Source organism: Onthophagus taurus, chromosome 5 (genome assembly GCF_036711975.1).
Source record: "Onthophagus taurus isolate NC chromosome 5, IU_Otau_3.0, whole genome shotgun sequence".
Taxonomy (NCBI): domain Eukaryota; kingdom Metazoa; phylum Arthropoda; class Insecta; order Coleoptera; family Scarabaeidae; genus Onthophagus; species Onthophagus taurus.
In genome coordinates, this window is record NC_091970.1 from 9,475,402 (window position 1) to 9,500,040 (window position 24,639).

General features: G+C 28.5%; 3 protein-coding genes across 6 annotated transcripts in view; 2 read left to right on the forward strand and 1 right to left on the reverse strand.

The window, feature by feature from the left end:
- Nucleotides 1-1,705: 1,705 nt before the first annotated feature.
- Nucleotides 1,706-13,232, forward strand: LOC111418379 (Unconventional myosin ID). Of its 2 annotated transcripts, XM_023050912.2 has the most exons (7): nt 1,706-2,198; nt 4,333-4,439; nt 4,494-4,667; nt 4,880-4,927; nt 10,000-10,241; nt 10,301-12,537; nt 12,591-13,232. In XM_023050912.2, exons 1-7 carry the CDS (start codon nt 2,110-2,112, stop codon nt 12,787-12,789), a joined length of 3,096 nt encoding a protein of 1,031 aa, XP_022906680.1. In that variant the 5' UTR covers nt 1,706-2,109; the 3' UTR covers nt 12,790-13,232. The 2 variants fall into 2 exon arrangements, with proteins under 2 accessions (XP_022906680.1, XP_022906681.1); XM_023050913.2 differs by lacking the exon at nt 4,880-4,927.
- Nucleotides 13,233-16,780: 3,548 nt separating this feature from the next.
- Nucleotides 16,781-24,565, reverse strand: LOC111418382 (Inositol-3-phosphate synthase). The gene is made up of 5 exons (XM_023050917.2): nt 24,341-24,565; nt 23,732-23,904; nt 21,852-22,377; nt 17,451-17,802; nt 16,781-17,394 (listed from the first exon to the last, which is right to left on the reverse strand). Exons 1-5 carry the CDS (start codon nt 24,446-24,448, stop codon nt 16,964-16,966), a joined length of 1,590 nt encoding a protein of 529 aa, XP_022906685.2. The 5' UTR covers nt 24,449-24,565; the 3' UTR covers nt 16,781-16,963.
- The window catches only part of LOC111418380 (Kinesin family member 19A), a 68,691-nt gene continuing 66,851 nt past the window's right edge, over nt 22,800-24,639 (forward strand). The window contains exons 1-3 of one of the 3 annotated variants that reach the window (XR_011640289.1): nt 22,800-22,928; nt 22,992-23,381; nt 23,473-23,573. The gene's annotated coding sequence lies outside the window, so the exon portion shown is untranslated. Of the gene's footprint in view, nt 22,929-22,991; nt 23,574-24,639 lie in introns of all 3 variants that reach the window. The other 2 variants (XM_071195740.1, XR_011640290.1) reach the window with 2 other exon arrangements.

Genomic DNA, 24,639 nt, shown 5'->3' on the forward strand with positions numbered 1-24,639 from the left:
TTATTTCGTCCTTCGGAGGGGACGTTAAGCCGTCGGTCCCGGTAACCAGTTTAGGTTATCGTCATTCTATATGGATATTAAAATAAAGATATTAATTGGTAAGTCTTCTCCAAAGCTGAGGTATTGAGATATTACATTTAGTTTTGTTTCTTATAGATTGGAAGATTGAAAAAGGACTTTTTGGATCTGCAAAAAAGGAGCAATTTTTAGATACGACTTAATTGGAAGGTAAAGCTTGTTTTTATTTCAACGCTGGGTACAATTTCCCGTCTTAAAGTTTTTTAAAGTCTTTGAGGTTTGAAAATAAGAAATTATTATTAATCAGACAGAGCAGTGGTTGTACATTGGGATGTTTCTCACAAAATCGAATGCTTTATCGCTCTGAATTCTCTAATACACTAAATAAAACGAAAAAATTGTTTAAATTTATTAAAAAAATCAATGACGAGTAGAAACATAACCTCACTTTTCTCCTCAATCTCCTTAATACCCAAATAATTAAAAAAAGAGGTATTGCATAGTTTTAAATTACAAATTATATAATTCATATTAAAAATTATATTTAAGTAAAGTAAATTCTTTTGTATTTTCATCAATTTTACTTAAAAATTAGAAAAAACTTACATTTTCGTATAACCTAAAAGTGTCAAAAAAGATTCTAATTTAAAACTTCTTAGAGGCCGTATTTATTGAAATTAAGGAATGACACTTATTCTAAATTAAAGTTCAAAGCTTTCTCTTTAAAATGATGTATAGTAATTGTTGGGTTGGATTGGAAAAATATTGAAAAAGAGAATGTTGAAATACAGGTATTTTTGATAGGAGAACTGATTGTATGTCGAAATCCGCCCGTAAGAGGGCATTAGCGTCTATACTGAAATAATTTAATTAAACTAACAATTTTGTTATTAATAGTGGGAATGATAAGAGATAACAGTAACAATTATTACCAGTATTATTTTTTTAATTTTAAAAGTATAAATTCCAATTCGTGTTATATTTTTAAATTTGCTACTAAGAATATGATGCTGTGAAATTCAAATATGGCGGCATTATTTGACAGGTGTAATTGCATCTGAGGAATTCTCAACCAGTCGGAACGTTAATTGGAGCCACATATTGGCTTCAAACAGTTTCCAAACAATTATTCTGTTGTTGGAGCTTTTATATATAATTATAAGCTCAATCCAACCTGTATTCCAGTGGTTCAGTTCTTAGCTGAATAATTTCAAAATATCTCCAACAGATGGCGCCACATGCGTTTAATTTTTAGTACGAAATCCGAATTTTAAGTACGAAATTATTAATCAGACAGAGTGGTGGTTGTTTATTGAGTTATTTCTCACACAATCGAATACGTTATTACTCAGAATTCTTTAATACACTAAAAATAACGTAAATTTGTTTAAATTAGTTTATTAAAAAAATCAATGACAGGTATAGGTGAGGATTATTTGAGATGGTGAAAACACGAGTTTATGTACGTTTTCATAATGTTAAAAAAATAACAGAGTTTATATCTTTTTATAAGATTTCTAACAGTAAATATTAAGTCAAATAAAAATTTCGTTCTCCTCCACATAGATGGAGCTAATTCAATTCGAAGTTACCATAGTAACGCGATTTATTTTTAAACATGGCGTAACGCGGGTGCATTTTTATTTCTTTCGAATTCGTCTATTTATGGATTATGATGGATTACCCCACCTTTTCCAATCTAAACGTTATCGACACCACTTCGCAACGAAATTCGACCTATTTCCGAATAAAAGTTCTATTTTTATAACCACCACCACCAAAAAAAAAAAAAAAGTAATCGATCTACATTACTACCTTAATGGATTTTGTAACTTAAAAAGTTTTACGGAAGAAATCTAAAACGATAAGATAATTGGGAACCGTAAAAAGTAAATATGAAGAAAAACGTATACATACAGAAGTTTTAAACTGTTTGATTAACATCGGTTGGTGTGGTTCGATGTGGTTCAGTCGAGCGGCAAACGTCGTGAGGAGCGCGTAACATAACCTAAAAGTGTTCGCGGACTAGTTTTTACCTAAATAATAGTGAATTTCGTGGAATCGAAACGTTTCCTGTATGAAGTAGGTGAAATGGCAACGACTAAAGAAGTAGGTGTCGGCGATTTCGTCCTTTTGGACAAAATCGACATCGACAATTTCATGAAAAACTTGGAACAGAGGTGAGTGTTGTTTTATACACCTTATTTACATTTGTCGACTCTCTTTTGTATACGTTTCCATGCAACAGGTATCTTTTTGTTTGTAAACAATCATAATAAGCACTTTTTTGTTCTTTTGTCTTTACAAAGAATAATTTAATTTTACTTTTTTATAAAAGAACGAATTGTTGAATCATTTTCAAATGTGTGAATCATCTTTTTCGCGTTACAATTATGTGTAGCTCTCTAAAAATCCTTGGCGTCCTTTACATTCTTTTAATTGTTAATTAATTATACGATTTTTTTAGGTTATCGATTAATTAATATTAAAACGTTATATAAACCGTTGTTTTTATCACTCACACAATTTTCTACTTAATTTCGATGATCCAGATAAGATTAAAGATATAAATATCAGAAAAAACTGTTGAAGTTAATATCAAATACACAGAAATTAAATTTGTTGATTACCTCAAAAAGAATCAGATAACAAACAGCTAAGTTATTGATTAACGAGGCACCTGGTTAAATTTTATGTTTTTCTCATTCAAACTTAGACAGACACAAATCCATCAAATTTATAGCCTTTGCGCATTTTATCCTCGAAATGATTCATGATGACATTTCTTCTTTTTTAATATTGATTTTTGTTAATCTTTTATCTGTGTAATATTTAAACTGACGTAATAAGCAACCGCGAGATTAGTTTAAAAGGAAACCGGATGTGATTTAACGCGTGTTGAAATTCTTTTTGTCTATCTCTGTTTTTTTTTTCTTTTGTAACGTTCTTTATTTATTTATTAACTGTTTTATTTCTTATTTTATTTGATATTGGTTATGATGTTTTTGTAAACATAACCTAAAATCGTAAAATGACGTTCATTATTAAAAAAGAAATGATTTCCTGCAATACCGGCCACCCTAAAAGTCCGACTAATCACTATATTGACGTTTACCAAAATGTCAAATATTTGAGTTTGAATGAATATCGATCAAATATTTGCATTATAGTAATTACCGAGAATCGGGGAGTTTACACAAGGTAAAACCCTGAACTTTTTATTTGGAACATTATTTATTTGAAAAAATTAATATTAAAAATATTCAAACGTTTGGGGTACGTTCGAATATAATTAATTATGAGTATAATTGATTACTTCAACATTATTTTATTCGCTTTTTAACTTTTCAAGGTAAGTGAATACACAAAAACACATTTTATGTTAATATTTAAACAAATTTAAGCCATATTTAAATTTTTTAATCCAAATTTGTGTTTAAATCGGACCAAATCAGTGTAAGATGTCATTTAGGTTAACATAACCTTTAAACAAACTTTTTTTGAACTGTCAAAATGTAAGCTACAATGTACGCTTTATGAGTTACTTGGAAGGTAAGAATTTAAGTGCTGGTTAACCTTCAAAAAAACAAAGTAAATAAGAAAAGAATAATAAAATCGAAATGGTATTACATCCCATTATGTCTACCTTTTTTAACTACCGGAAACCATAAATTTGCTTCGCCTCTTCTTGATTATTTATTTATTTATTTTTATACTTTTTCCGTATCATAAAATAAAGAATGTTAATTAACTTCAAGACTTTAAAATAACTTTAATTACGTATTAACAAGAAAAGGTTTAATTCAATTTTTAACTCGAGCGAAAATAGGTCATAATAAAGTTGTCCTTTACGGCAACGGAATATTTATTTAAAAAACAACACCCAACACGTCGTCAACGCTCAACACAGACAGAAACACCGATGAAGAGGAGTGTGACATCACTCTGCATACCATATGTAAAGTGACTCATAAAAAAAACACCTCTATGTAATTAAAAATCACCTACACAGTATTAAAAGAATTCTTATTTTCTCTTTTGCACTGTTATAGATGCAAAGATAATGAGTAACAATGGAAGTTTGAGGTGAAAGTGGTCGAAAACGTGATTTTGTTTGAAAGACGTTTTAAATCGATGAAAGTAAAAGTCGCAAACTCGCACATGTCCCTACTATTATTAAAGATTTGTTTGTTTTTGTACTGGATCCGATTCTGTTCTTGTTGGTTTACATTTCTATTCAGAAATGATCTAAACTTCAATGAACTTTAATTTTCTTTTGTGTATTATTTTATTAATTCGTATCTAATTTTTCAGATTTAAACACAATTACATTTACACTTACATCGGGGAAGTATGCGTTTCAGTAAACCCTTACAAACTCCTCAACATCTACGATTTATCCTACATCAACAAATACAAAGGTAAATAAATTGCTTTTATTATATTTTTGACGATTTTAATTTTTGTTATTGTAGGAAGGGAATTATTCGAAAATCCACCCCATATTTATGCAATAGCTGACGCTTCTTATAAAGTTATGAGACAACAAGGTCGCGATACTTGCATAGTTATCAGCGGTGAATCGGGTTCCGGAAAAACCGAGGCTTCTAAAATTATCATGAAGTATATAGCCGCTGTTACAAATCAAGGTAATTTATTTATTTTGATTCATTTTAATTCTTTTTTTCTGAAAACGGCTTAAATTTCAATTAGAAACATTGTGACGTTTAAACGTCAAATTGACGTTTCTTGATTTAACGTTTCAAAAATTTATTTTTAAATTTAAAACGATTTCAGAGAAAATAAAGTTTAAATAAAGTTAAAATTAATTATAATTTGTTGATTTCATTTATTTGAATAGATTTAGACCTATATCAATATGGTTCTGGAATTTACAAAAGAAGTGCAGGTAACTTTAAAAAAATAAAATTACTGCACGGTTTTTGTGGTGACAACTAACTAAAATATTAACGATTTGGTTGAAGGTTTCTAACTGATTCTAATCTTTTGCATGAAATTAAAACGATTTTTTATTTATTACGTACAGTTAATTTCACATAAAATGCAATATACAAAAAGGAACGCAGTGTCTATTATAGCTAGGGCACGGAACTTTTGTAACAAAACAATACGATTTCCCCCCTCCACTCGTTCTCAGCAGAAAATTTCATACGAAAGTTGTTCTAAATTAAATTCTAAAACGATTTTCTCAAAAACAACTTATAAGTATCATTTACAACTGCTTCGGGCATTGAAATAACATTTAATGACTGTTATCAGTTTTGCGCATTCTTTCGTCCATGGTACACAATATTACAGAAGTGACTAAGACAATGTTCGGAAAATGTTTTAATTGTTTTTCTCTGCTAAAATTACAATTAATGTTAATGTATTGTACATCATTGGGTTCAGAAAAAAAAAACTCTATACATACTCTGTACAGGTGTCCCAATTTCGATGTCCACATAGGCTATCTCCGAAACTAAAAGAGATAGAAAAAAAGTAGCTTACCTGTCATGATCTCGTTTTTCGAGAAAATGCTAATGCCGAAAACTCCGAACAGCTATCGTCTTTTGTTTTCGCCCTATCGGCAAAAACTGAAAATTTTGCGAAAACGACAATAGCGAATATCTCACTTATTATCAAAGATGGAGTATTATAAATAAAACATTATATGGGCAACTTTTTACGAAGAATTCAGTGGCGTAGGTAGAATTTTTTTCCCATCTTTTATTTTCGAGATTTGAGACATAACTTTATTTTTTTAAATGGAAACCATAGTTGGGTATGACCTAAAATAATTTGTTATTTTCTTCTGATAACAAATATATATAGTTTGTGGGGTATATTTCTTATAGTTATTGAATAATTAACAAAAATTCATTTTGTTCTATCTAAAACTAATGGTTGTATTTAAAAGTTAATGTTGCTATGGTGATAACCATACATACTATGATGGAACTTAATGTATCAATTTTTTTTGTTCTTTCTAAAACTATTGTATGTATTTAAAACTTAATGTTGTTATGGTGATAACAATGTCACGATGGAAAACATTGGGTACGTTCAGCAGGTGTCAACAGTTGAATTAAATCAGTCAGCTAGTTGTATGAGCTTTAATACAGCGGAACGAAATCGGCTGAACAAGCAATTGAGAATTAGCAGTTCAGCATAACCTAAAACTATGGCCAACAATAATATTTTTGAAAATTTTGTGTTATTACAAGAGATAATGGATGATGATGTTGATTTTAAGGCTCATTTCATTTTATACAGTTCTGCCAGTTTTCAAAATTAAAGGGGAGAAACAAAAAATATTAATCATAACCTAGAATTTCACAACCGCTGACAAACTAAGCGCAGATTACTTACGCTGAGATATTTACTAAACTGCTGCGTAACAGCGCTGACTTAGCATATCGTTCAGCCGCGACTGCTAATATAGCAACTTAACAGTTGACACCGGCTGAACGTGCCCATTGTTTCCAATTATTGCCAAAGTTTGTAGTAGTATTTAAAAATTCACTGACAACTCTGGCATTATGTGCTGGTGCTCCGTCATATTGAAAATATATCATTTGAGACTTATTTAATGGCAAATTGTCGACCAAAAGCACAATGTGCTGCCTTGATATATTGAGGTATTACCTGAGTTTAAGTTTTTATGGTAGATACTATATGCCAACATTCTATTATCTAAAAGGGCACACCATACATTGAACCTCAACCTTCTTTGAACACTCAGAGACTTCATTGGTCCAGATGACATTTTGAACAAACAGCAGATTATTTAATTTTTCTAAATATCATCTACAAAATTCTAATCTTAGATTGACATCTCCTGCACGTAAATAATGAGTTAGGCCCGCTTTGTATGGTTTATACATATTTTTCTTTCATATTCGGAAGCAGCGGTTTTTGGGTCAGACGTCTTGTTCAATTTCTCTGCAAGATGTTGATGGATTTATCGCAAGTGAAGCCAACACATTGACTTCATCCTCTTGCAGGCCATTTTGGTATGTTTTTGCACGTGGTTTGGGGATGGACCAAAAATCTATTAAATTTTCTGCTAACCGGCTGAAGGTTCTTATGTGCGGTTGTCTTCTTTCCGAATACCTTGTGAAATATAATTCCGCGGCTAACGTCGCATTCTTATCTGATAACATATAGCATTCCATCATGTTACATTTTCATAATTTTCGAAGTCCATTGTAAAGTTTTATTTAGTTTTGTTATACTTTGACACCTAACATGCTGGTGCATCATACCAGCTCATAATGCCAGAGTTGTTATCGAATTTTTAAATACAAACTTTGGCAATTATTTGATACATTATGTTCCATCATAGTATGTATGGTTATCACCATAGCAACATTAACTTTTAAATACATACATTATGTTTAGATAGAAAAAACATGAATTTTTGTTAATTATTCAATAACTATAAGAAATATGCCCCACAAACTATATATATTTGTTATCAGAAGAAAATAACAAATTATTTTAGGTCATAGCCAACTATGGTTTCCATTTAAAAAAATAAAGTTACGTCAAAAATCTCGAAAATAAAAAATGGGAAAAATATTCTACCTACGCCACTGAATTCTTCGTAAAAAGTTGCCCATATAATGTTTTATTTATAATACTCCATCTTTGATGATAAGTGAGATATTCGCGATTGTCGTTTTCGCATAATTTTCAGTTTTTGCCGATAGGACGAAAACAAAAGACGATAGCTGTTCGGAGTTTTCGGCATTAGCATTTTCTCGAAAAACGAGATCATGACATGTAAGCTACTTTTTTTGTATCTCTTTTAGTTTCGGAGATAGCCTATGCGGACATCGAAATTGGGACACCCTGTACAATAACGTGTAGAAAAACATACCGAGCAGTTTGAAAATCAAAAGTTGATAATCGCTTGAAATTAAAGATGGTTTTGGAAAAAATCTATTTGTAGCATGCATCATAGTATTCATCAAACCATTTCATTTGTTACCTCACTCATGAAAATCGGACTGTAAATGACAGAGTTACAGCTTGGGGCGTTTTTTGTGTGACACCTGTATATAAAATTTTTTTGAGGTTATGTTGTTAATTATTGATCAAATCAAAAAATTTTATTAACAATATTTGTTTAGAATTACTTCAGGAACAGTGTTTGTTAATATAATTTTTTGCTAACTTGAAATTTTAATTTCCCTCTGAATAGTATGCTATCAAAATTAATTATCTCAATAATTATTGTTTCTATCAAAAAATGTTTTAAATAAAATTTGTTTCAATTTCGATTTTGAATCAATTATCTTAATAAAAAAATTTTACATTTCTATTAATTAAGCATCCAAGTGTAATTATGTATAAAAACGGAAAAATTATTATTTTCAGGTTATCTCCTTAATTATTGATTAAATCAAAAAATGTTGTTAACAATATTTGTTAAGAATTGTTTCAGGAACAGTGTTTGTTAAAACAATTTTTTTCTAACTTGAAATTTTAATTTCCCACTGAACAGTATGGTACAAAAATTAATATTTTTGAGGTTATATCCTTATTGTTGATTTAATCAAAAAATGTTGTTAACAAAATTTGTTTAGAATTACTTCAGGAACAGTGTTTGTTAATACAATTTTTTGCTAACTTGAAATTTTAATTTCCCTCTGAATAGTATGCTATCAGAATTAATTATCTCGATAATTATTGTTTTTATCAAAAAATGTTTTAAATAAAATTTGTTTCAATTTCGATTTTGAATCAATTATCTTAATAAAAAAATTTTACATTTCTATTAATTAAGCATCCAAGTGTAATTATGTATAAAAACGGAAAAATTATTATTTTGAGGTTATCTCCTTAATTATTGATTAAATCAAAAAATTTTTTTAACAATGTTTGTTAAGAATTGCTTCAGGAACAGTGTTTGTTAAAACAATTTTTTTCTAACTTGAAATTTTAATTTCCCTCTGAATAGTATGCTATCAAAATTAATTATCTCGATAATTATTGTTTTTATCAAAAAATGTTTTAAGTAAAATTTGTTTCAATTTCGATTTTGAATCAACTATCTTAATACAAAATTTTTACATTTCTATTAATTAAGCATCCAAGGGTAATTAAGTATAAAAACGGAAAAATTATTATTTTGAGGTTATCTCCTTAATTATTGATTTAATCAAAAAATGTTGTTAACAAAATTTGTTTAAAATTACTTCACTAATAGTGTTTCTTAATACAATTTTTTGCTAACTTGAAATTTTAATTTCCCTCTGAATAGTATGCTATCAAAATTAATTATCTCGATAATTATTGTTTCTATCAAAAAATTTTTTAAATAAAATTTGTTTCAATTTCGATTTTGAATCAATTATCTTAATAAAAAAATTTTACATTTCTATTAATTAAGCATCCAAGTGTAATTAAGTATAAAAACGGAAAATTTATTATTTTGAGGTTATCTCCTTAATTATTGATTAAATCAAAAAATTTTGTTAACAATGTTTGTTAAGAATTGCTTCAGGAACAATTTTTGTTAACACAATTTTTTTCTAACTTGAAATTTTAATTTCCCACTGAACAGTATGGTGTTCTTTTAATCAGAACGAGTGGAGGGGGGGAATCGTATCGTTTTGTTACAAAAGTTCCGTGCCCTAATTATAGCTCAATAAAAATATAGCAACAACAATCTAAATCTCAACAATTTAATGCTGAATAACAAATAAAACTAGACTAACACTAGAACTAGAAACATTCGTTGCATATTTTTATTGCACTAAAACCAGACCTAGAACTAGAATCATTCGGGTTTAGTCGTGCGTCTCTTAAGACCTTTTCCAAGCAAAACTTTTCCTTTGCAAAACTACCCCAGGGTTGCATTTTATGTGGGACAGTGCAAGTACGTAGTAGTTTTGTAACAATGGTTACTACATTCATGTATTGCGAGTTATATGAAGTTGCCGGTATAACTAATTATATTTTGTAAAATAGGTGGTCAAAAAGAAATTGAGCGGGTTAAAAACGTCCTAATACAATCGAACGCCGTTTTAGAAGCATTCGGAAACGCAAAAACTAACAGAAACGATAACTCATCCCGTTTCGGAAAATACATGGACATCCACTTCGATTTTAAAGGAGACCCTATCGGGGGACACATCAACAAATATTTATTAGAAAAAAGTCGCGTTATTTACCAACAAAACGGCGAAAGAAATTTCCATTGCTTTTATCAGGTTAATATAACAACTTATTTATCTATAACAAAAATTTATTAATTTTGTAATCACTTTAGTTATTATTCGGAGCCCCGGAAGAGCAAATAAAAAAGCTCCATCTAACGAGGAAAGCTGAAAACTACCACTATCTCCGTCAAGGAAATTGTTCCATCGTAAATACAGTCGATGATAAACGCGATTATAAAGACGTAATGTCATCATTAAGTACCCTTCAATTCTCGAAAGATGATATCGACACACTTTGGAGAGTAGTCGCCGCCGTTTTACACCTGGGCGATATCGAGTTTAAAACGGATGACGATAAAATACAATTAAAAGACACCAAAGAATCGAAAGAAGTCGCGAATTTACTCAAAGTTCCTCACGATGAGCTCACAAAAGCCCTTTGCGAGCGGGTTATCGCCGCGCATGGGGATATTATGAGGAAAGAACACACTCAAACGGAAGCTTTTTATGGTCGAGATGCGCTTGGAAAGGCGGTTTATGACCGATTGTTTACCTGGATAGTTGGGAAGATTAATTCGGCGATTTCCGTTGATGATAATAATATAAGTAAACACTATCGGAGTAGTTTAATTGGAGTTTTAGATATTTACGGGTTTGAAATTTTTGATAATAACAGTTTTGAGCAATTTTGTATTAATTATTGCAACGAAAAGCTCCAACAATTATTTATCGAGTTAGTTCTTAAGCAAGAACAAGAAGAATATAACCGAGAGGGAATCGCTTGGCAAAACATCGAATACTTCAACAACCAAATTATTTGCGATTTAGTCGAAGCCCCTCACAAAGGGGTCATTGCGATTTTAGACGAGGCTTGTTTAAACGTCGGGAAAATAACCGATGAAATGTTGTTAGAGGCGATGGATAATAAGTTAAAAAATCACCATCATTACACTTCCCGCCAAATAAAACCCTCCGATAAAGAGTTGCGCCACAAAATCGATTTCCGAATCACCCACTACGCTGGAGATGTGGCTTATTGCATTCACGGATTTTTAGATAAAAATAAAGATAGTTTATTCCAAGATTTTAAGCGATTATTGTTTCATTCTAGCGATAAAAACATATCGGAAATGTGGCCAGAAGGCGCGCAACATATCTCTCAAACAACGAAACGCCCCGTAACCGCTGGGACATCATTTAAAAACTCAATGGCTGCTTTAGTACTAAACCTACAAAGTAAAGAGCCCCATTATATCCGTTGCATCAAACCCAACGAAATTAAATCCCCCATTACTTTCGACGAACAACGAGTTCGCCACCAAGTAAGTTATTTGGGGTTAGTTGAAAACGTTAGAGTTAGAAGAGCCGGATTTGCTTATAGACAACGTTACGATCGCTTCATAAAACGTTACAAAATGATTTCGCAATACACTTGGCCTAACTTCCGCAATGGCTCAGATCGAGATGGAACCCGAGTGATTATGGACGAATTAAAATTTAGCGACGACGTTAAATACGGTCATACAAAAGTATTTATTCGCTCACCGAAAACTTTATTTGCCTTAGAACAACGCCGGAACGACTTAATCCCGTCGATTGTGACGTTAATTCAAAAAACGTGGAGAGGTTACGTTGCCCGCGAACAATACAAACGATTAAAAGCCGCTTACAAAATAATAACGATTTATCGATTCTACAAATTGAGAAATTATTTGGACGCCTTACAATCGAAATTTAAGAACGCCAAAAATATGAGAGATTACGGAAAAAGTATTAAATGGCCCGCTCCGCCTTTACCGTTGAAAAACACTGTTGGAATTCTCCGAGGCGCGTACAGGCGATGGAGAGCTTACATGATTTTGAGTAAAATCCCCAAATCGGAATGGCCCCAGTTAAAATTAAAAATCGCGGCCGCTTCCGTTTTTAGAAATAAACGACCCCATTTCGGGTTATCCCGGAAGTGGGAGGGAAATTATTTGAGTATTCACAGCGAAAACGTCGCTTACACACTTTTTAACGAAAGCGTTAATAATTTAAAGAACACCCAACATTTTAAATCGGTGTTATTCTCTTCCTTTATCACCAAATTTAATCGATTTAATAAAGTGGCGGAGCGAGTGCTTTTGGTGACTGAAAACGCAATTTTTAAATTGGATACCATGAAATACAAGAATATGAAAGAGGGGATTGATGTAACGGCGATTACTGGATTAAGTGTTTCACCAGGACAAGATCAGTTAATCATAATCCATTCTGGAAGTAATGATTTGGTGATTTCGTTGCATACAGTTACTAATGAGGATAGAATAGGGGAATTAGTCGGTGTTTTATGCAATCGTTATTTTGAGTAAGTAAAATTTGTTAAGAATTATTAAGATTAATTATTTAATTAATTTTTAGATTGAAAAAAACTGATTTACCGGTGACGGTTAATAAAGTTTTAAGCTGTACTTTGGGGAATAAACGACGACAAATCGCAATTCAGGTTCAATCCGACGTGGAAAAAGCTACGTTCAGGAAAAGCGGTTCTGATATAGCATATTTACTGCCATCAAGTTACGCCGTTATGGAGAATGGCAACAGTCAATTCAAAAATTAGAAACAATCAAAGTATGTTAATTATTAAATATTTTACACTACTTAATTTAATCATGTGATTCTTACACTATACATCACAGAGACAGTGCCTTTCGTGCAAATCGACTGTTATTAATTATTAACTTTATTGTCTAACTTTTTAAGCTATCAGAAAGATATAAGAATGTTGGACTTATTTAGTATTGTTCGTACTTACACAACGACTTTTTATTTAGTTAACTTAAAAATTAGGCTTTTTCTTTGTGTAGAGTCGTTTTAAAAGCGAAGAAAATCGTTCTAAAAGAAGGGTTTATTGTACTGAGCTATCATTTTAGCGATAGGTGCCATTAATTAATTAATATTATTTTATACGTGTCATTTTTTTCAGATAATATTATTTATAAAACGTGTTTGAAAAAAAAAACGTGCCTTAAACTTATAAAAATAAAAAGAAAATTTATAAAATTGGTTTTTATCAACCCTATAATGCATATAGAAGATAAAACATTTTTGACTTTGATTAACTATTGACTAGTTTGTGCTCGTACTAAATTTTAGCAACAAATTATGTTTATTTAAAGAATTGTTTATAAAAAACTACATTACAAAATAGTTTGAGGTATTAGGGATAGATGGCGCTAACCACGTAAGATCTTGTGATTAAAAAACGTGCTTTTAGTGCATAATTTTTAATTCGATTAATAAGTCAGTGTGTCATAAAAAAATTATATTTGCACTTAACTTTAACAACAAAAATCATTTTAATTTATAACAAAAGTTTATAAAAGAAAAATTAGGTAATTTTATAGCTTGAGATGTCACAAAGAGATGGCGTTAATCTCGTCAAGATTATATTTTTTTAAGTAAAAATTTGGTTCAAATTCGATTCACAACGGGCTAGTTTTATAAAAATTTGTGTTTGTACTTGATTTTAGTAACAAATTGTATTAATTTAACGAATTGTTTATAAAAAAATACATAGGAATATAGTGTGAGATATTAGGGATAGATGGCGCTAAGCTAACAACGTCAAAATTTTGTGTCAAAATGATTCATTCATTTTGATGAAATAAAATGTGTAATTGAGTGTTTTGTTGTGTTAAACGTGGTTTTTAGTGCATATTTTCGCGGAAAAAAAAAGGTAAAAATTACATTTTACATCCCTTAACAATGAGGTTATGTTGATTTTTTTTTTCTCTTAAGATAAAATTAGATTTTAATTCGATTAATAATTGAGTGTATCATAAAAAAATTATATTTGCACTTAACTTTAACAATAAAAATCATTTTAATTTATAACAAAAGTTTATAAAAGAAATTTTATAACTTGAGATGTCACAAAGAGATGGCGTTAATCTCGTCAAGATTATATTTTTTTTAAGTAAAAATTTGGTTCAAATTCGATTCATAATAGACTAGTTTTATAAAAATTTGTGTTTGTACTTGATTTTAGTAACAAATTGTATTAATTTAACGAATTGTTTATAAAAAAAAATACACAGGAATATAGTGTGACATATTAGGGATAGATGGCGCTAAGCTAACAACGTCAAAATTTTGTGTCAATATGATTCACTCGAATTCATTTTGATTAAATAAAACGTGTAATTGAGTGTTTTGTTGTGTTAAACGTGGTTTTTAGTACATATTTTTGCGTTACCAAACAGTTTTAGAGTGATGTAGGAAAAAAAAGGGTAAAAATTACATTTTACATCTCTTAACAATGAGGTTATGTTTTGTTTTTTTTTTTTTTTAGATAAAATTAGATTTTAATTCGATTAATAGGTGAGTGTATCATAAAAAAATTACATTTGCACTTAACTTTAACAACAAAAATCATTTTAATTTATAACAAAAGTTTATAAAAGAAAAATTAGGTAATTTTATAGCTTGAGATGTCACAAAGAGATGGCGTTAATCTCGTCAAGATTATATTTTTTTTAAGTAAAAATTTGGTTCAAATTCGATTCACAACGGACTAGTTTTATAAAAATTTGTGTTTGTACTTGATTTTAGTAACAAATTGTATTAATTTAACGAATTGTTTATAAAGAAATACATAGGAATATAGTGTGAGATATTAGGGATAGATGGCGCTAAGCTAACAACGTCAAAATTTTGTGTCAAAGTGATTCATTCGAATTCATTTTGATTAAATAAAATGTGTAATTGAGTGTTCTGTTGTGTTAAACGTGGTTTTTAGTGCATATTTTTGCGTTACCAAACAGTTTTAGAGTGATATAGAAAAAAGCAGGTAAAAATTATGTTTTTACATCCCTTAACAATGAGGTTATGTTATTTTCTTTTATAGATAAAAATTTGATTTTAATTCGATTAATAGGTGAGTATGTCATAAAAAAATTACATTTGCACTTAACTTTAACAACAAAAATCATTTTAATTTATAACAAAAGTTTATAAAAGAAAAATTAGGTAATTTTATAGCTTGAGATGTCACAAAGAGATGGCGTTAATCTCCTCAAGATTATATTTTTTTAAGTAAAAATTTGGTTCAAATTCGATTCACAACGGACTAGTTTTATAAAAATTTGTGTTTGTACTTGATTTTAGTAACAGATTGTATTAATTTAACGAATTGTTTATAAAAAAATACATAGGAATGTAGTGTGAGATATTAGGGATAGATGGCGCTAAGCTAACAACGTCAAAATTTTGTGTCAAAATGATTCATTCGAATTCATTTTGATTAAATAAAATGTGTAATTGAATGTTTTGTTGTGTTAAACGTGGTTTTTAGTGCATATTCTCGCGTTACCAAACAGTTTTAGAGTGATGTAGGAAAAAAAAGGGTAAAAATTACATATTACATCCCTTAACAATAAGGTTATGTTGTTTTTTTTTTGTAGATAAAATTAGATTTTAATTCGATTAATAGGTGAGTGTATCATAAAAAAATTACATTTGCACTTAACTTTAACAACAAAAATCATTTTAATTTATAACAAATGTTTATAAAAGAAAGATTAGGTAATTTTATAGCTTGAGATGTCACAAAGAGATGGCGTTAATCTCGTCAAGATTATATTTTTTAAAGTAAAAATTTGGTTCAAATTCGATTCATAACGGACTAGTTTTATAAAAATTTGTGTTTGTACATGATTTTAGTAACAAATTGTATTAATTTAACGAACTGTTTATAAAAAAATACATAGGAATATAGTGTGAGATATTAGGGATAGATGGCGCTAAGCTAACGTCAAAATTTTGTGTCAAAATGATTCATTCGAATTCATTTTGATTAAATAAAATGTGTAATTGAGTGTTTTGTTGTGTTAAACGTGGTTTTTAGTGCATATTTTTGCGTTACCAAACATTTTTAGAGTGATATAGAAAAAAGCAGGTAAAAATTATGTTTTTACATCCCTTAACAATGAGGTTATGTTATTTTCTTTTATAGATAGAAATTTGATTTTAATTCGATTAATAGGTGAGTATGTCATAAAAAAATTGCATTTGCACTTAACTTTAACAACAAAAATCATTTTAATTTATACCAAAAGTTTATAAAAGAAAAATTAGGTAATTTTATAGCTTGAGATGTCACAAAGAGATGGCGCTAATCTCGTCAAGATTATATTTTTTTTAAGTAAAAATTTGGTTCAAATTCGATTCACAACGAACTAGTTTTATAAAAATTTGTGTTTGTACTTGATTTTAGTAACAAATTGTATTAATTTAACGAATTATTTATAAAAAAAGATATAGGAATATAGTGTGAGTTATTAGGGATAGATGGCGCTAAGCTAACAACGTCAAAATTTTGTGTCAAAATGATTCATTCGAATTCATTTTGATTAAATAAAATGTGTAATTGAGTGTTTTGTTGTGTTAAACGTGGTTTTTCGTGCATATTTTTGCGTTACCAAGCAGTTTTGGGGTGATATAGAAAAAAGCAGGTAAAAATTATGATTTTTATATCTATTAAAAATGAGGTTATGTTTTTGAAGTGACGTATTTAAACGTCAATGACGGTCATTAAAACGAAATTATTTAAATACCATTTCAACTTTATTTAAGGAATTGTAATAATAAAATCGTGATTTCACAACTACAGAGATTCCAAAAATAATTAAAAAAATAATAAAATATAACAAAAATGGCCACTAACTAGGAATAGAAAAAACGTTCTTATTAATACTGGTCAATACTTAAAAAAACAATCTAAAACTCAACCCTTAATAGTCCCCATTAAGGATTAATGGATTACGTCCATTTACCTTCTTGATTACCCCATGTTCCTTCATTAAAAACGGAACTTTATGTTCGAGCATCATATGAGAATCTGGAGGTAACCCAATGCACGCTTTTAAGACGTTCTCTATGCACGCCCGTTGCTTAAAGAGAGCGTTTACCACCGGGGTACCATGTGGGACCAATGGTGCTTTACACAAATAGCTTAAAATCGATAAAACCGGATGAAAAGAGCAAAATGATGTTTCCTTGTTTTTAAATTGAATTCGATTGCATAATTCGCCAAGAATCACCAAATCGAGTATTATAGGAGTTGCTAAAAGCGAATCTTCGCATGTGTTATGAACCACAATTGTGTTGGTGCCCCCACACATAATTTCTGAGGTGTATTCATCCATAGCGCGTTTAGAATCGCCTAAAATAATGTTTTATTATTAACTACATAAATGGATTTGAATAATTAAAACTTACCAACATAGGGAACATATTTAATAACAACGCAATGGTCGGGTTTTTCTCCTTTTTTATATAAAATATTATTTGAGTCGACCATATCGTCGACAACATTGCTTTTAGAGACTTCCTTAGAACGGAATTGTAAAGGGGCTGATAAATTTTTGCCATCATTATTCCCCAAATGATTGTAACTGACGATGCTAACAGGTTTTATTCCAGCGCTAATCAAGAAATCAACCAAAACACTTTTTAGCTTGGTTTGTCCTGATTTGAAATCATCTCCGGCGATAAAAGTTCCAGCTTTTTCAGCCATCTCAATGATTCCCGGTACGAAAGTATTCTGTGGGGATCCATTAATATAACTCGACTGAAAAAGAATATTTAAAAGAAATATATTAGAAAAATTATTTTTAGGTTACGTTTTCTTCTTAACACTACTTTTAGAAGTAAATTTGGTGGAAGATAAAAAAACTAATAAAAGCTTAGTGAAAAACTGAAGATCTACGGAACAAAAGAGGTCGTTTTAAAAGTTTGAATTAAAAAAAAATTATTAAATTAAAAATCTAACCTCATTTTTTATGTCATAAATAGGGCACGGAACTTTTGTAACAAAACAATACGATTTCCCCCCTCCACTCGTTCTCAGCAAAAAATTTCATACAAAAGTTGTTCTAAATTAAATTCTAAAACGGTTTTCTCAATAAAAAATTATATTAACAAAATTTGTTTAGAATTACTTCAGGAACAGTGTTTGTTAATACAATTTTTTGCTAACTTGAAATTTTGATTTCCCTCTGAATAGTATGCTATCAAAATTAATTATCTCAATAATTATTGTTTCTATCAAAAAATGTTTTAAATAAAATTTGTTTCAATTTCGATTTTGAATCAATTATCTCAATAAAAAAATTTTACATCTCTATTAATTAAGCATCTAAGTGTAATTATGTATAAAAACGGAAAAATTATTATTTTGAGGTTATCTCCTTAATTATTGATTAAATCAAAAAATGTTGTTAACAATGTTTGTTAAGAATTGCTTCAGGAACAGTGTTTGTTAAAACAATTTTTTTCTAACTTGAAATTTTAATTTCCCACTGAATAGTATGCTACAAAAATTAATATTTTTAAGGTTATATCCTTATTGTTGATTTAATCAAAAAATGTTGTTAACAAAATTTGTTTAGAATTACTTCAGGAACAGTGTTTGTTAATACAATTTTTTGCTAACTTGAAATTTTGATTTCCCTCTGAATAGTATGCTATCAAAATTAATTATCTCAATAATTATTGTTTTTATCAAAAAATGTTTTAAATAAAATTTGTTTCAATTTCGATTTTGAATCAATTATCTTAATAAAAAAATTTTACATCTCTATTAATTAAGCATCTAAGTGTAATTATGTATAAAAACGGAAAAATTATTATTTTGAGGTTATCTCCTTAATTATTGATTAAATCAAAAAATTTTGTTAACAATGTTTGTTAAGAATTGCTTCAGGAACAGTGTTTGTTAAAACAATTTTTTTCTAACTTGAAATTTTAATTTCCCACTGAACAGTATGCTATAAAAATTAATATTTTTGAGGTTATATCCTTATTGTTGATTTAATCAAAAAATGTTGTTAACAAAACTTGTTTAGAATTACTTCAGGAACAGTGTTTGTTAATACGATTTCTTGCTTACTTGATATTTTAATTTCCCTCTGAATAGTATGCTATCAAAATTAATTATCTCAATAATTATTGTTTCTATCAAAAAATGTTTTAAATAAAATTTGTTTCAATTTCGATTTTGCATCAATTATCTTAATAAAAAAATGTTACATTTCTATTAATTAAGCATCCAAGTGTAATTATGTATAAAAACGGAAAAATTATTATTTTGAGGTTATCTCCTTAATTATTGATTTAATCAAAAAATTTTGTTAACAAAATTTGTTTAGAATTGCTTCAGGAACAGTGTTTGTTAAAACAATTTTTTTCTAACTTGAAATTTTAATTTCCCACTGAACAGTATGGTACAAAAATTAATATTTTTGAGGTTATATCCTTATTGTTGATTTAATCAAAAAATGTTGTTAACAAATTTTGTTTAGAATTACTTCAGGAGCAGTGTTTGTTAATACAATTTTTTGCTAACTTGAAATTTTAATTTCCCTCTGAATAGTACGCTATCAAAATTAATTATCTCAATAATTATTGTTTCTATCAAAAAATGTTTTAAATAAAGTTTGTTTCAATTTCGGTTTTGAATCAATATTCTTAATAAAAAATTTTTACATTTCTATTAATTAAGCATCCAAGTGTAATTATGTATAAAAACGGAAAAATTATTATTTTGAGGTTATCTCCTTAATTATTAATTTAATCAAAAAATTTTGTTAACAAAATTTGTTTAGAATTGCTTCAGGAACAGTGTTTGTTAAAACAATTTTTTTCTAACTTGAAATTTTAATTTCCCACTGAACAGTATGGTACAAAAATTAATATTTTTGAGGTTATATCCTTATTGTTGATTTAATCAAAAAATGTTGTTAACAAAATTTGTTTAGAATTACTTCAGGAACAGTGTTTGTTAATACAATTTTTTGCTAACTTGAAATTTTAATTTCCCTCTGAATAGTATGCTATCAAAATTAATTATCTCAATAATTATTGTTTCTATCAAAAAATGTTTTAAATAAAATTTGTTTCAATTTCGATTTTAAATCAATTATCTTAATAAAAAAATTTTACATTTCTATTAATTAAACATCCAGGTATAATTATATACAAAAACGGAAAAATTATTATTTTGAGGTTATCTCCTTAATTATTGATTAAATCAAAGAATTTTGTTAACAATGTTTGTTAAGAATTGCTTCAGAAGCAGTGTTTGTTAAAACATTTTTTTTCTAATTTGAAATTTTAATTTCCCACTGAACAGTATGCTACAAAAATTAATATTTTTGAGGTTATATCCATATTGTTGATTTAATCAAAAAATGTTGTTAACAAATTTTGTTTAGAATTACTTCAGGAACAGTGTTTGTTAATACAATTTTTTGCTAACTTGAAATTTTAATTTCCCTCTGAATAGTATGCTATCAAAATTAATTATCTCAATAATTATTGTTTCTATCAAAAAATGTTTTAAATAAAATTTGTTTCAATTTCGATTTTAAATCAATTATCTTAATAAAAAAATTTTACATTTCTATTAATTAAGCATCCAAGTGTAATTATGTATAAAAACGGAAAAATTATTATTTTGAGGTTATCTCCTTAATTATTCATTAAATCAAAAAATTTTGTTAACAATGTATGTTAAGAATTGTTTCAGGAACAGTGTTTGTTAAAACAATTTTTTTCTAACTTGAAATTTTAATTTCCCACTGAACAGTATGCTACAAAAATTAATATTTTTGAGGTTATATCCTTATTGTTGATTTAATCAAAAAATGTTGTTAACAAATTTTGTTTAGAATTACTTCAGGAACAGTGTTTGTTAATAAATTTTTTTGCTAACTTGAAATATTAATTTCCCTCTGAATAGTATGCTATCAAAATTAATTATCTCAATAATTATTGTTTTTATCAAAAAATGTTTTAAATAAAATTTGTTTCAATTTCGATTTTGAATCAATTATCTTAATAAAAAAATTTTACATTTCTATTAATTAAGCATCCAAGTGTAATTATGTATAAAAACGGAAAAATTATTATTTTTAGGTTATCTCCTTCATTATTGATTAAATCAAAAAATTTTGTTAACAATGTTTGTTAAGAATTGTTTCAGGAACATTTTTTGTTAAAACAATTTTTTTCTAACTTGAAATTTTAATTTCCCACTGAACAGTATGGTACAAAAATTAATATTTTTGAGGTTATATCCTTATTGTTGATTTAATCAAAAAATGTTGTTAACAAATTTTGTTTAGAATTACTTCAGGAACAGTGTTTGTTAATAAATTTTTTTGCTAACTTGAAATTTTAATTTCCCACTGAACAGTATGCTACAAAAATTAATTTTTTTGAGGTTATATCCTTATTGTTGATTTAATCAAAAAATGTTGTTAACAAAATTTGTTTAGAATTACTTTAGGAACAGTGTTTGTTAACACAATTTTTTTCTAACTTGAAATTTTAATTTCCCTCTGAATAGTATGCTGTTCTTTTAATCAGAACGAGTGGAGGGGGGAAATCGTATCGTTTTGTTACAAAAGTTCCGTGCCCTAGTCATAAATTTAATATCAAACTTTTAAATCACCTTTATCTTAGAATGATAAAATAATAAATTCAACGTTTTTATTAATTTTTTTCTTTAAGTTAGATTTATGTTTTATAGTCCAACCTTAATTTAAATCTTCTTTGTCCCCCATTATAACCTAAAAAATTTGCTTATTATCAAAACAAAATTTTTAAAACACCTACTTTAGTTAAAATCGATGCATAAGCAAACAGAGTCGAAGGAGATATCTCTGAATGATCCTCATCAATAGCCGCTTTTAAATTCTCAGCAGTATCGTGAACCCCCTCGATAACCTCGCTGAACCTCTCCGTATTCGCCGTCCATAAAACAATCACCTTATCCAGCTTATTTTTCTGCTTAAAATCTTCAATATCTTGAACAACCCTCTCAACCTGTTCTCTTTTCGAACCCTTAATAACATTGTTAGCTCTATCAGCTTGATTAGCTGCTATGTAATTTGCATCAAAAATTGATGGACGTGGTTTTAAATCAACAAGATGTTCTCTTAATTGTTGTTGAAGAATTGGTTCCAAAACCATCGCCCTTTCCATCGCATCCGCTATATTTAACGCAGAAATATCCCAACCATCGATTATTATATCATCGGGATTTACCATTGGAACAAGATTTTTTAAGGGAATGTGGTAATCTTGATCGTTTTCATCTTGACCTAAACGAATCGTTGATGCTTGTGTTACTGAACCAAACCTTAAATAAATAAATTAATATTTATATTAATTTAATCAAAATAAACTTTAAATGAGGTTATGTAAAAATTTTTGTTTGTGGGTAAAATTGGATTTAATCGCAATATGTAGGTAAGTTATTATAGGTGAATTTAGATGAATTCGTATCGTAATACATTTTAATAACAAATAATATTATTTTAAATAAATTATAAATTATATAGTTTAAAATATTACGGAGAGATGGCGCGTATCATATTTACTTTTAGTGTCAAAAAATCACTTCTAATTAATTTTATTAATTAAAATATCTAATTAATTGCGTTTGTTGTGTTAAGCTTGGGTTTTAGTGCATATTTGTGTAATTATATTAATTTAAAGAATTGTTTAAAAAAAATTTTACTAAGGTATAGTTTGTCGTATTGTGGATAGATGGTGCTAATCACGGCAAGATTCTGTGCCAAAATTTGTTTGATTAAAACATTGATTAAACATTAAAATTGAGTGTTTTGTTGTGGTATACGTGGTTTATTGTGCATACTTTTTACGTTATCAAACAGTTTTAAGAATGTGGTAAGAAAAATTATGATTTTTATACTCGTCAGAAGTAAGGTTATGTTGTTACTTTTTTTGTAGATAAAATTGGATTTTAAGTCGATTAACATAAAAGATTTATGTTTACACTTAACTTTAACAACAAAAAACGTATTAATTTATAAAAATTGTTTATAAAAGAAAAATTAGGTAGTTTTATATCTTGAAATATGATAGAGAGATGGCGTTAATTACGCCAAGATTATATTCTTTTTTAATAAGAATTGGGTTCTAATTTGATTCACAATTGACTAGTTTTACAAGAATTTGTGTTCGCACTTGATTTTAGTAACAAGTTGTATTAATTAAAATATCTTTATAAAAAAATTAGAATTGTATATAGTTTGAGATATCGTTTATAGATGGCACTAAACGTCATGATTTAGCTCGTTGTCGTTACCATATGACTCGTAAATACAAACTTTAAAAGTGGTAAGTCGAAGAAAAAATTGTTTTTCTATTAATTGAAATGTGTTATTACCTGTGTTTATTGTGTTAAAAGTGGCTTTTGGTGCATATTCAGTTTTAGAAGCGATGTAGGAGAGAAATATAATCCGTTAATAGTGAGGTTATGTTGTTATTTTTTTTGGAAACAAAATTGGATCCTAATTCGATTAGTATTAGGTGAGTTATAAAAAATTAACATAGAATCGTATTAATTTATAAAAATTATTTTTAAAAGAAATTAGGTTAAGTTTATAGTTTGAGATATAACGGAGAGATGGCGCTAATTATTACACGTCAATAATGGGGTGGTTTTTTTGTAAATGTTTTTAACTTACCAATTAGCAAGTTGCATTCCACGTTTTGTGGGCCAACTCAACCCCAATTTATTCGCAATAATCCCCGCGGTAAACGTAGATCCATTATTTCCGCCCCAACCGACCAACATCACCCCCAATTTAGGAACTTTCCTCTCAGTTCTAATAGTTATTTGCTCAGCATGTGGGGTGACCTATTTAAACAATAACAAAAAAAAATTTTAGTTAAAAAAAAACTTGCACGTGTAGATGTTCGATCGTGGAAGGGTCAAGGACAATTTAAAAAATTAACGATATTCTCAAAAAAAATTAGAATCATTTTGATAATAGATTCGATTATTTTGAAAATTTGATGCTTATATGATAGTAAAGGGGTTAAACGGAAAATTCCATAGAGATATGCGCGTAAACAGGGTGTAGTTTATTGATGAAAGCTTCTAGAACGTTCTGCTAAAGCTCAATACATTCCACACGATTTTAGATTTAAAATAAATCAAAAATAACCGTTTTCTTTAAAAAAAGCTTTTATATCGAGCTTTTTTCAAGGCCTCTCTCGATTTGATTAGATAATAATTGATAATAAAAAAAGTAGGCGTTGATCAACCTACGTTGATTTTTGTTTAAACTTACCAAAATTTGATTTCCTTGTTTCTCTATGATGTTAGTGAAGTATTCGTAATCGGTTTCGATATAATTTTCGGAATACTTCACTTTTGGGCTATTGGTAATGATTTCCATCTTTCTTGATTAATCGACGATTATAAGAGGAATTAATATTGGGTAAAATTTAACACGCCGGTCGCTTTTTCCGCTTTGAAACACGCAATACAGTTGAGTCACTGTATAATTTTCAATGTGGCAGGTTGGACTCGTGTTGAGCTCTTTTATAGGATTCCGATCGGTTCGTTTCGGTTTTGTTCGTTTTTGTC